This window comes from Eublepharis macularius, chromosome 5 (assembly GCF_028583425.1).
Source record: "Eublepharis macularius isolate TG4126 chromosome 5, MPM_Emac_v1.0, whole genome shotgun sequence".
Classification (NCBI taxonomy): Eukaryota; Metazoa; Chordata; class Lepidosauria; order Squamata; family Eublepharidae; genus Eublepharis; species Eublepharis macularius.
The window spans coordinates 156,964,637-156,977,908 of record NC_072794.1 but is presented as its reverse complement, the minus strand read 5'-3'; the positions used below and the strand labels follow the sequence as shown (position 1 = coordinate 156,977,908).

Sequence of the window (13,272 nt, the reverse complement as noted above, 5' to 3'; positions counted from 1 at the left end):
TTCATGGAGAGGATGAGTTCATGGCCGAGGGAGAATATGGGTTTGGAAAAGATTGTAGCCCTGAAAGCTGTTCGTGTTTGAAGAAGAGAGCTATGACGCTCGAAAGCTTACACTGAAAATCTTGTTGGCCTCTAAGGCACCACTGGACTAAATCCTGGTGTTCTACTGCAAACCAACCCGCCTTCCCACCTAACCAGCCCTGAAAGCTGCATGAGAAACCAACAGGCCAGGGAAAACTGCCGCAGGATAGCATCCATCTGGCGCTTTCGGGGCCCACAATATTTTGAGGAGTTACTTTCCTCTTTCCGAAGTGGCAGTTCGTCTGCCTGAAGGAAGCCTACCAGGAGACTTTCTGGGCCTGCTGTTTTTTGCAAGCTAGCCAGTAATGTTCTGCATTATTGAAACAACACCTTTAAAAGAAACACGTTTCCTGTTTCTTTTAAATTGCCCTAGCATAAGGCCTACCTAGAGTCGGTGTTTGCTTATTTAAGATGAGTAGCTTTAAGACACAAGCAGCCTCAGGGTAAGCCTTCTCTGAAGCAAATCCTACCACGAGTTCACGGCTCGCTCCTACCAGAGACAAGTTCAAGTCCCTTCTCCACGGTGAAGCGCCTTGGATGATCTTGGTCTAGTCATAAACTGTAGCTCATAGATTTGTTGTGAGGATGAAATTGGGGGTGGGGGTTACCTGCAATCCTTGGAAGGAAGAGGAGGATGTCTTTAAATGAAAAATTAGCTTCTGAGAGGAGAAAGTTTCTCTTTGGTGGGATGCTGAGCAATTCCTACTGCAAACCGTTGAGCAAGTGAGTGTTTGCAAACCCTTGTTTAAGCCTAACACAAATCTCTGTAAAAGGAATTATCCCTTTCTTAAGATTATGACGTTGTTTCCCCTTGAATGATTTAGGAATGGCTAAAAATACACCAAGTTTTCAGTCCATTTTTTTATTGTGTAATCATTACATCAAAAAAGACATCTCAAATACCTACGGAGAGAAATACACTGTAAATAAAGTGAATGGCAGGTAAGAACAGATAATTCTGTTACTTAGGGGGAGGGGGAGCTACAGCTACCAAAGCCAGTTTCATAAGGTCTTCATTCTCTATTTCATTCAAGCATTGCAAAAAACACTGCACACACAAAAAGGTCAAAGCACCACTGGCAAATACCGCTAAGCTTTGATTTTAAAAAATTTAAATGGTGTGAGCGGAAGCATCTCTCATCATTTGCAATGAAAGTTGTGATAATATCTTTGTTCAGTCCTTTCGGGGTCTTGAACACACAAAGGTGCCTTATAGACAGTCAGACCATTGGTGTATCTGGGTCTGTCTAGTCTACTCTGGCAGCAGCTCTCTGGGATCCGAGGCAGAGATTTCTCGCATCACCTGCTGCCCAATTATTTTAAATGGAGGTGCCAGGGATTTAACCTGAGACCTTCCCACATGCAAAGCAAATGAGAAGGGGAGGGTTAAGGAAATAATTGCGGCAAAGCTTTGCCCAAAGATGCTATCTTAGTCATTAGTGACCCATGGGGGGACATCGCATCACGACGTTTTCTTGGCAGACTTTTGTTACGGGGTGGTTTGCCATTGCCTTCCCCAGTCATTTACGCTTTACCCCCAGGAAACTGGGTACTCATTTACCGACCTTGGAAGGATGGAAGGCTGAGTCAACCTTGATCCAGCTACCTGAACCCGGCTTCGGCCAGGATCGAACTCAGGTCGTGAGCAGAGCTTGGGCTGCAGTACTGCTGCTTACCACTCTGCGCCACGGAGCTCTGTGTATCTTACTATTAAGCGCGGGTAAAGTGATTCAGAAACTCTAGTAGAAGCAATACCAGAAGAATAATAGTCTGACAAAGCAAAAATAAGAGTAACACAGCACCGTAAAGGCTAACAAATTCATTAGATGAGCTTTTGTTCCATGGCAGAACAGCATTCTCGCATTTTGTGATCTTTGCTCTCATGCCCATTTAAAACTTTTTCATTTTTCACACCAAGATGTATATACATCTGCCAAGTTATCAAGTCTATAGGCCTTGATAAGTTTGTTAAATCTTTACGGTGCCACAACTCTTTTGATTGCTAATTAAGAATAAATATGAAACTGTTTAAAGCCCATTGAAACAATGTTAATAAATAAGTATTAATAACGTACATACTGACTGAGCATCCTCAACTCTCACCATAGCGCTACTTCCAGCAGTTTCAGCTGTTTGGCTTAACTTGAAGGCTATGGCCTGCGTGTGGAGAGATTCTGATTCTGTTGAAGTTTTTGAGATCTTACTCCTTGTCTGCGATGGCTTTAGGAAGTCCTGTTTATCTGGCATTAATGTTAGTGGCCACTTAATAAAGGTTCAGAACAGAAACAAAGAATGTAGTTCCCCATACAAGACATTTAAGCTTTTGGAGCTCCAGGCCCCAAGGGAGATGATGCACAGTTGCTTTTACAGCTTTAAAACGAATGAGGAAAAGGAATGGCAAGTAGGTCTGGCAATGTTTATTATTCAGGACAGCTAAATGGATTCTACCATGTTCTGACTCTCCGTATGTAGCTTTGAATACTAGACAATTAGAACACAGCACGGGAATGCTGTTGATTTCATTTCCTGCTTCCCAGAGGTATCTATCCATTTGGCCACAGTTACTGCAGGACTAGTTGGACCCCTTGTGCTGATCCACTAATACAATTTTTAGTTGCTGTTCTTAATGACAGGTGAAGAGCTGACCCACAGTTTGTTCTGCCTAGTTAGTGTGGTGGAGAGTGCCCTCAAATCATAGCTGACTTATGGCAGCCTCTGGTGGGTTTTCATGGCACGAGACTAACAGAGGTGGCTTGCCATTGCCTGCCTCCGCAACGCTGGTCTTCGTTGGAGGTCTCCTATCCAATTACTAACCCAGGCCAACCCTACTTATCTTATGACAAGAGAGATCTGACAAGATCAGGCTCACCTGGGCTATCCAGGTCAGGGTCTAACCACTTAGTAAATTTGCCTAAAGTACTAAACAGCAAATTAAACAGTTGCCAAATTGGTCCCTCGGCATCAAAGAACATCTGTGACTCTACCAATGTTGGGGCCAGATAAGGTCCTATCCACAATGCCCGCCCATCCTAAAACTCCCAAGTGGCAATAATCTCGCAGAAAGGAAGCTAGACTAAAGTTCAGTGGCGTAGGAAATGAACACCATCTGGCCAAAAAGAATGAAGCACAATGGGACCAGATATGTGGATCTGAATACCTTGTTTTGCAGTTAGCAAATGCTCGTCACCAATATGTTTAAGAGGGCAACTGGACAGAAACAGCAATAAATACTCTCACTCTCACCTTTATCCAGCCAATGGCTCCACAAAGAACTTTCGGATCTACACTGTGATACTCATCCAGGCTGGACAGGTGTCTCTTTTGATACAGTTAGCGATGTACATCTCTGGCCAGGACCACTACGTATTTATTTATTTCATTTATCCCCTGTCTTTCTTCCCAAAGGGGACCCAAAGTGGCGTACATTGTTCTTTCCTCCTCCATGTCTTCACAACAACCACCCCGGGAGGTCAAACTAAGAGTTTGTGATGGCCCCAGGGTCACCCAGCGAGCTTCCATGGTAGAAGTGAGGATTTGAACTCAGTCCGCCAGGATTCTAGCCTGACAGTCTATCCAGTTCACCATGCCAGCTTTCTTCAGATAAAGTTGAAAAGGGTCTTTAAATACCTTGCTTTTGTCTGTGCCATCGTAATGTCTCTGGTGATGTGATCCATCAGCTTAAGTGTTTGGGCCTTTTAATCCAGCATACTGGTATATTTCTAATTTTTCCTATTTCAATGGCCTAACCACCAGTTTAGGGTGGGTGCCAAGTCAGAAGAGATGCCAACTGCTTTGACTCATTGTAAGCAGTTAATTAAGCAAAGTAATCTAATCGGTTCCATATTATGGAGCTAATAGTGTGGTTGGAGGGTTTAAAGCATAAACAAGGTTGATCTAGTCTTTGATATAACAATGTTAGAAGTTTCCTGAAAAAGATAGGTGAGGTCAACCTCTTTACTTGATGGCACACATTAAGGCTTTTAGGCTAGCGTTCCAAAATCAGAATTACTTTTAAAAGAGTTCCTTTTCTTCTTGGCTAACTTCCACTTCTACCTCCTCATATTCTTCTACATCTATTGTCGCATCTTGGTATTGCTGATACTCTGATACCAAGTCATTGGTGTTGCCTTCTGCTTCTGAAAACTCCATCTCATCCATCCCTTCACCAGTATACCAGTGGAGAAATGCTTTCCTCTTGAACATTGCTGAGAACTGCTCAGAGACTCTGCTGAACAGCTGCTGTATGGCTGTGTTGTTTCCAATGAAAGTAGCCGCCATCTTCAGCCCGCGTGGTGGAATGTCGCACACCGCCACTTTGACGTTGTTGGGGATCCACTCCACAAAATTGCTGCTGTTCTTAGTCTGTACGGACAACAGCTGTTCATCTACCTCCTTGGTGGACATGTGGCCTCTGAAGATACATGCCACAGTTAAATACTTCCCTTGGCGTGGGTCACAAGCTGCCATCATGTTCCGGGCATCAAACATCTGCTGGGTAAGCTCTGGAACAGAGAGAGCTCGATACTGTTGACTTCCTCGAGCCGTCAACGGAGCAAAGCCCGGCATGAAGAAGTGAAGTCGGGGAAAAGGCACCATGTTGACAGCAAGCTTCCTCAAATCTGCATTCAGCTGGCCGGGAAAACGAAGCGAGGTGGTGACTCCACTCATAGTGAGGGACACCAAATGGTTGAGATCCCCATAGGTGGGGCTGGGGAGTTTTAGAGTCCTAAAGCATATGTCATATAACGCTTCGTTATCAATGCAGAATGTTTCGTCTGTGTTCTCTATCAGCTGATGGATGGATAAGACGGCGTTGTATGGTTCAACGACAGTGTCCGACACTTTTGGCGAGGGCACCACGCTGAAGGTGTTCATGATCCTGTCGGGATACTCTTCTCTGATCTTGTTTATCAGAAGAGTGCCCATTCCAGACCCTGTTCCACCACCAAGGGAATGGACGAGCTGAAAGCCCTGTAGGCAGTCGCAGCCTTCGCACTCGTTCCTCACCACATCCATTACATTTTCAATCAACTCGGCCCCTTCGGTGTAATGGCCTTTTGCCCAATTGTTACCTGCACCTGAATTTCCTGTAAGCATAATTATAGGGGAGAGGGGAGACGAAATGTAAGACAGTAGTTTGCTAACATTTCAAGTGAATAAAAATCTGTTAGACCAGGGGTGGGCAATTGTTTTGGCTCTGGGGCCACTTTGTGGGAGTGGAGGTTAGCGGAGGGCCACACCTTTTAAAATGATTGCATTCATTAGTTAACTTTGCATTTCAGAAAAGGTATAAATTGTATCATAAAAATCAATAAATATAAATTAAATAAAATAGTGGTAGTTTTATTCAATTTATTTATTGTGCTAATTTCATATAATCTATAGCTGCAAGCACATTTAATTTTAGAATCAGTTTAATGAGACAAATGTACCCTATCACACTTTTCTACTGTCTTGGCGGGCCACAAAAAACTCCGTAGCGGGCCACATGTGGCCCACGGGCCGCAATTTGCCCACCCCTATGTTAGACAAACATTATCATGCTGTCAGTGATGAGAAATAATGTCTTAACATCTTTTAGAAAAGCATGCTATTAAATCATATCTATATCAAATGATACATGACAAATCCCAGGTAGCATATTTTAGAAATCTTTTCCACTTGAGCATGGGAGAATTTTTTGGGAAGATAGTTCTAGGTTTTTTAAGGTTGTTACCAAAGTCTGACATTCTAATATAAAATTTCTAGATTTTGCAATCAGGAAAAGATAAATGATTTGATTATGACAATATTTATAATTATTCTGTAGATATTAGGGGAGGACCGTCATATAGTATGTCCTCTATGTGTGTGGGGGGAATAGCAAAAGTAGAGAAAGAAAAAAAGACACAGTGATTTGGGACTTGTTGGGAGAGAAGATACTTCAACTGTGATTCATCTTCCTCCGCCTTCAAATGTTTAACAAAAACTGCCTCCATCTTTTCAAGTTTTCTGGGCAATCATGAGGGCTAGAAACTAAAAAGATGATCTGAGTCTCAGAACTGCGAAGCAGTAACTGGAGAGTTTAGCACATTGGACACCTTTTCCTACGGGCCACAGCCTTGCTTACTACAAGAACCTGTTCTCTTAAGTTCTATTGATATTATTAAGACACTGCACATACCATGAATAAAGTTATCAGGTCGAAAGAGTGGACCGATTTTACTGGACCGCACGCTGTCCATGGTTCCAGGTTCCAGATCCACTAGGATAGCACGGGGGACATATTTATGAGCTGCAGCAAAAAGAAGACAGTTCAGAGTTAGAAAATTCACAAAGATGGAATCACAGTGCGATCCTAAAAAGAGTTACATCCTTCTGAACTCCACTGACTTCAGAACTGATGTAGAAGGATATAACTCTTCTTAGGATCGCATGGTCAGATACAAAACACAGGCCTTCCTTGACACCACACTTCCTCAGTCTGTGTGTTTTAATGAAGATACTGAAGTAGAAGCAGAAGTCATCTGAAGGACAATAGACAGAACATGACCTGATATGTTCTCTCCGCTAGAATTTAAGGCCTGCACATGCTTCAGGTGAGCAGTCCAGAGGGCCTGGATCTACTCACAGAGACCCAGACCCCCGGCGATTCTGTTTGGAGGAAGCTGCGCATCCAACCTCAATAAGAACAATTAGACCGTGTTCAAAACAAGAGTCTCTGAAGCCAGCGTGGATGCTAGAATCATTCAGATGAGGTGACTGCTTGGGTTTTGACACAAGGTCGAACTAATTTAATCCTGGGTAAATGATTATCTGTGTCCGGGGTCTGGGTCCCAGCCCCCAGACTTGGTAGGAGGGAACAGCAGGTCAGCCGGGCTGATGGGCAAACAGAGGGGGCAGCCAGCAGACAGCAGGTCAACTGGTCAGCCAGCTGACAGCAGGTCAACCGGTCTGACTGGCAGGCAGAGGGGGCAGCTGGGGGACAGCAGGTCAACCCCTCCCACAGGCAAATGGAGCCAGAACCTGCCGGTGCCAGGGGCAAGGAGCAAAAGCCCAGGGCCTCAGGAGGCAGGGGGAGACAGAGAGAGGCCAGCGAGTCCCACTCCCCTAGGGAGGGAAAGGGGGCTAGGCAAGGCGGAAGGGGGCAAGGGCAGAGGGATTGGGAGCCCAGCAGTCACCCACCCAAAGACCTTACCTGAGGAGGAGAAGCAGCAGCAGCCCCAACAACCCAAAGCCATGCCCCAGCTAGAAAATAGTAGCCTGGCCCAGGAGTTGCCAAAAGCCAAGCCACTCCAGGTGGGGCTATTGGAGGCACTCTGCAGGAAGCCCTGGGCAACCAGCCAAGGAGCCGCAGCTGGACCCACCTTCAGCCATCAGCTCTGCCAGGGAGGCTGGGCTACTAGCCAGGGGACTGCAGCTGGACATGCCTTCAGCAATCAGCCAAGGCAGGGAGGCTGGGCAGCCAGAGAACAAGGCACAGCTGGTGCTGGTCAGTGGGGCCAGATCAGCTACCCCAGCTGCAACTGCTTAGTGCAGCCCAAGGCCAGGCTGGAAGAGGGGTGGGGCAGTAGAAGGAAGCCCTATAAAAGCTGGCTGGGAAGAGCCCTGTGGTGGTGGGTGTGAGTGAGGAGTGATGATGTGGAGTGAGAGCAGTAAGATGCAAGGGTGGAGGTTTGGAGGAGAGTTCTGGAAGGAGGAGATGAAGGAGGACGCAGAGGGTAAGCAGGCCAGGTTGAGTAGGCCAGCGAGTGGACTGAGAGGGAGTCTGGGTGAGGTATACCGCCCCTCCTTCCACAGAGCAGGGTCCTGCAGAATCCCTGGCCCCCCTGTGACGTCAGGAGCAGACCGCCCAGTGCCACGCCCAGCGGCAGCGGCGGCAAGCCCTGACAAGTTGGTGGCCCGTACGGGGAGAGACGTTCCAACGCAGGCACCAGTCAAGGGGCGGCCTCCCAAGGCCGCCGCCCCAGCGGAGCTTGGACCGTGGCTGGAGGAACGCCAGGATAGGATGTGGGGAAAGCTGGAGGCAGCCTACCCAGCTGCTCCAGTAGAACTAGCACAGACAGCGGAGCTGCAGAGGCAAGCCGGCGTGCTCACTGAGGCCTTGCCAAGGGTTTGCGCCCTCGTTTGGGAAAATAACCCACCGCCTGGCAAGCAGGTGCAGAGTCTATGTGCCACTGTGAAGATAGGCCGGCTGATCCTACAAGCCCTGTTGGACTCTGGGAGTGCAGTCTCAGCAATTCGGCCCCAGCTCCTCCCAGCTGCCACCCCAGTGTACCGCTGGATCCCAGTGACGGATGTGATGGGCCGCACCCAGCCGTACCCTACGGCCCTAATCACGATAGAGTACCTAGGGGTCCGCCACCAAATGGAAGTTGCCCAGTTAGCTCACCTACCCGTACCAATACTGCTGGGAAGAGATGCCCCAGGGTTCTTCAGGCTCCTCCAGCAGGCAGCGAAGAAATTGGGAAGAGACACCCCAGGGACTGCCGGGTCTCGGCTGAAGGCGGCAGGGGAAGTGACAGACCCACAAGTTGCCACCGCTCTGCAAGTAGAGGAGGCCAACGACCCGGGAGAGGGTCCCTCCACCAGGCCAGGGGCAGAACCACGGGCTGGAGGCCCAGCTGGAACCCTTGCAGACCGCCCATTCCGTGATGCCCAAGGGGCAGATGAGTCCTTGCAGCGCTTGCGAGAGACAGCCGCTCGTGAGGAGGAGCAAGTGCGGGATGAACGGAGGTCCCAACGGCTCCCTCGCATCGAGAAGCAAGGAGGGGTCTGGGTTCGCATAGCTCGTGCCCCAAATGGCCAGGGGGAGGTCCGCCAACTACTTGTGCCAGCAGCCTATCGGGCGGAAGTCCTCCGCACGGCCCATGAGCATGCTTGGGCCGGGCACCTCGGGCACCACAAGACCCTGAGGAAGGTTCTTGAGCAATTCTTCTGGCCCTCCGTGAATGCAGACGTGAAGGCCCACTGCCGCTCGTGTCCCACCTGCCAGCGGGTGGCAGCCCGCCGCCCGCCGAAGGCCCCCCTCTCCCCGCTGCCCGTCATGGAGACGCCCTTCCAACGCATCGCAATGGACTTCATCGGACCGCTGCCACGCACACCCCGGGGCCATCGCTTTGCCCTGGTGATTGTGGACTATGCCACGCGGTTCCCCGAGGTCATCCCGCTGAAGACCATGCAGACCCCGGGGATGGTACGGGCCCTGTCCAAGTTTTTCGCGATGGTGGGGCTGCCAGATGAAATTTTGACGGATCGGGGGGGCCCGTTCCGTGCCACAGCCATGCGTCAGCTCTGCCGGAATTTGGGGATCCGGCAGGTGTTCACCTCGGCGTACCACCCTCAAACAGACGGGTTGGCAGAGCGGCTGAACCAGACCGTCAAGGAGGTTCTGAAGAAGATGACGCGGGACAAGCCTCACCAGTGGGACTTGTACATCGACCCGCTCATGTTCGCCCTCCGGGAGACCACGCAGGCCTCCACTGGCTTCAGCCCATTCGAGCTGCTATATGGGCGCAAGCCAAGGGGGATGCTCTCCCGGCTGATGGAACGCTGGGGGCCCCGGGCCAGCAGCCCCGCGCCCCCCATACAGGAGTACGTGAGCCGGCTCCGTGACCGGGTGCAACAGTCCCAAGCGGAGGCAAATCGCAGACTGACTCGCACCCAGTCAAAGCAAAAGGCCGCCTATGACCGGGGTGCGCGGATGAGGACTTTCCAGGCCGGAGAGAAGGTCCTCGTGCACCACTCGGTGTTCCCAAGAGAGGAAGGGGACCCATGGAGGGGTCCCTACCAGATTCGAAGGGTGCTGGGCCCCACCACCTATGAAGTCCAGTGTGGGGTCGGCCGGCGTCGGCGGAAGACCCTGCATGTGAACCTCCTAAAGCAGTGGCACGAGCGCCCAAAAGAGGAGTGCGGCGTGGCTGAGGACCCGCTAGAGCTCCCTGACAGTGTGCTGCCTTGGACCACTGATGCCCCGGAGTTTGAGGAGCCCAAGGTGGACCCTCAGCTCAACCCAGCTCAGAGGGCCCAGCTACAAGACCTCTGGGCTCGGATTCCCGGGGTCTTCTCCCGCAGGCCGGGCAGCACGAGCCTGATCCAACATGCCATTCCAACGGACCCGGGGCAGACAGCCCGGGCTACCTGGCGCCCCATCCCCAGGAAGCGGTGGGAGGCAGTGGAGAAGGAGACCGACGAGATGCTCAGGCTTGGGGTAATCGAGCCCTCGCGAAGCGCTTGGAGGAGCCCGATAGTCTTGGTGCCCAAGCCGGATGGGACCACCCGATTCTGCATCGACTATCGCGAACTGAATAAGGTGGCCCAGTTCGATGCATACCCCATGCCCCGAGCAGATGTGTTGGTAGACCACCTAGGGTCCGCCCGCTACCTGTCGGCCCTAGACTTGACGAAGGGCTACTGGCAAGTGCCCGTGCGGCCAGCGGACCGGGAGAAGACAGCCTTTGCCACCCCACGAGGCCTCTTCCAGTTCAAGAAGATGCCGTTTGGTCTACACGGGGCAGCTGCCACGTTTCAGCGGCTGGTGGACCAAGTGCTGGGAGAGTGCCGGGCGTATGCAATGGCGTACATAGATGACATCATCATCTTCAGCCCGGACTGGCACACCCACCTCCAACACTTGGAAGCTGTCATGAGGGCCCTCCAGCGAGCCGGACTACGGGCTAACCCAAAGAAGAGCCACCTGGGGTTCCAGGAACTCCAGTACCTGGGCTTTGTGGTCGGGGGAGGCCGAGTTCGCCCACCACCAGACAAGGTGGCCTCAATAGCTGATGCCCCCCAGCCCCGGACCAAGAAGCAGGTCCGACGTTTCCTGGGACTACTGGGGTATTACGGGCGGTTCATCCCCCACTTTGCCTCCCGAGCCGCCCCCCTGACAGACTGCTTAAAGAAGGGGCTGCCCAACCAAGTCCGGTGGACCCCAGCACTAGAAGCAGCTTTCAAGGACCTGCGGTCAGCCCTCTCTAATACCACAGCCCTGTGGAACCCGGACTTTGACCGACCCTTTACGCTGGCCACAGACGCTTCTGACACCGGCCTTGGGGCAGTCCTGACTCAGGAACGTGACGGAACCGACGTCCCCATCCTCTTCCTGAGTCGGAAGCTGCAGCCCGCAGAGAGGCGCTATGCAACAGTGGAGCGGGAGGCCCTAGCGGTCAAGTGGGCAGTGGGGGCCCTGCAATACTACCTGGCCAATAATCCCTTTGTCCTACTAACGGACCATGCGCCCCTGCAGTGGCTCCACCATATGAAGGCACACAACCCCCGTGTGCTGCGGTGGTACCTCTCCCTCCTCCCCTTCCGGTTCACCATCAAGTACCGCAAGGGGGCGCAGCATGTGGATGCGGACTTCATGTCCCGCATGTTTGAGTCTGACCCTGACCCCCACAACTCAAAGCTAAGCGGGGGGGGGGTGTCCGGGGTCTGGGTCCCAGCCCCCAGACTTGGTAGGAGGGAACAGCAGGTCAGCCGGGCTGATGGGCAAACAGAGGGGGCAGCCAGCAGACAGCAGGTCAACTGGTCAGCCAGCTGACAGCAGGTCAACCGGTCTGACTGGCAGGCAGAGGGGGCAGCTGGGGGACAGCAGGTCAACCCCTCCCACAGGCAAATGGAGCCAGAACCTGCCGGTGCCAGGGGCAAGGAGCAAAAGCCCAGGGCCTCAGGAGGCAGGGGGAGACAGAGAGAGGCCAGCGAGTCCCACTCCCCTAGGGAGGGAAAGGGGGCTAGGCAAGGCGGAAGGGGGCAAGGGCAGAGGGATTGGGAGCCCAGCAGTCACCCACCCAAAGACCTTACCTGAGGAGGAGAAGCAGCAGCAGCCCCAACAACCCAAAGCCATGCCCCAGCTAGAAAATAGTAGCCTGGCCCAGGAGTTGCCAAAAGCCAAGCCACTCCAGGTGGGGCTATTGGAGGCACTCTGCAGGAAGCCCTGGGCAACCAGCCAAGGAGCCGCAGCTGGACCCACCTTCAGCCATCAGCTCTGCCAGGGAGGCTGGGCTACTAGCCAGGGGACTGCAGCTGGACATGCCTTCAGCAATCAGCCAAGGCAGGGAGGCTGGGCAGCCAGAGAACAAGGCACAGCTGGTGCTGGTCAGTGGGGCCAGATCAGCTACCCCAGCTGCAACTGCTTAGTGCAGCCCAAGGCCAGGCTGGAAGAGGGGTGGGGCAGTAGAAGGAAGCCCTATAAAAGCTGGCTGGGAAGAGCCCTGTGGTGGTGGGTGTGAGTGAGGAGTGATGATGTGGAGTGAGAGCAGTAAGATGCAAGGGTGGAGGTTTGGAGGAGAGTTCTGGAAGGAGGAGATGAAGGAGGACGCAGAGGGTAAGCAGGCCAGGTTGAGTAGGCCAGCGAGTGGACTGAGAGGGAGTCTGGGTGAGGTATACCGCCCCTCCTTCCACAGAGCAGGGTCCTGCAGAATCCCTGGCCCCCCTGTGACGTCAGGAGCAGACCGCCCAGTGCCACGCCCAGCGGCAGCGGCGGCAAGCCCTGACAATCTGTTCTGTCCACCTCCTGGGTTATATTAGAGGCAGACTACAGTTTCATACAGGGCTGCCAAGATGTGTGTCGAGGGGGGGGTGGGATTCCAGGGGCCCATGTGTGCCCGAGATGACTCCAGTCATCTTTGGAGGCCTTGTTTCGGGTGCCCCACCATCTGAGGCTAGACAGGTGGCAACTCAAGAAAGGGCCCTCTCGATCTTTGCGCTGAAACTGTGGAACTCCCTCCCCTGGGAGATTTATCTTCCTCCCTCAGGCATTGTCTTTCACCAGTGGGTGAAGACTTTTCTGTTTTGTTTGGCATACCCCATTAAACTTTTATTGGCCCTCCTCTCAGTTGTGTTACTTTGTATGTCTATATGTTTTTATGCTATTGTTAAATATTTATATATAGTTTTAAAATGCTGTTTTAATATTTTAAAGGTCCTAATGCCTTGATTTCGCTGCCAGGAGGACCTATTTGGGTGGAAAGGCAATATATAAATGTTTTAAATAAACAAATTGTTACCTGCTTTGGTGGCCCTTATGAGGACTATTAGATTATTTTTATTCTTTACAAGGTATCAGTTTCCCTAAAGTTGGCTGCTTTGGAGGGTGGACTCTCTGGCAGTAAACCCTGCTGAAGTCCCTCTCTTTCTCAAACCCCGCCCTCTCTAGGCGTTGCCCTCCAAATCTCCAGAAATGTCCTAACCCAGATTTAGCAACCCTACG

At 51.7% G+C, this 13,272-nt stretch overlaps 1 protein-coding gene across 3 annotated transcripts in view; it reads right to left on the bottom strand.

Annotated features, from left to right (window-relative positions):
• Nucleotides 1–942: 942 nt before the first annotated feature.
• TUBB1 (tubulin beta 1 class VI) overlaps nucleotides 943–13,272 on the bottom strand; it is a 30,547-nt gene continuing 18,217 nt past the window's right edge. For all 3 annotated transcript variants that reach the window (XM_054979483.1, XM_054979484.1, XM_054979482.1), the window contains exons 3-4: nucleotides 6,244–6,354; nucleotides 943–5,167 (exon numbers count right to left, since the gene is read on the bottom strand). In XM_054979483.1, coding sequence (XP_054835458.1) covers nucleotides 4,092–5,167; nucleotides 6,244–6,354 — 1,187 coding nt within the window. In that variant the 3' untranslated portion in view covers nucleotides 943–4,091. The remainder of the gene's footprint in view (nucleotides 5,168–6,243; nucleotides 6,355–13,272) is intronic.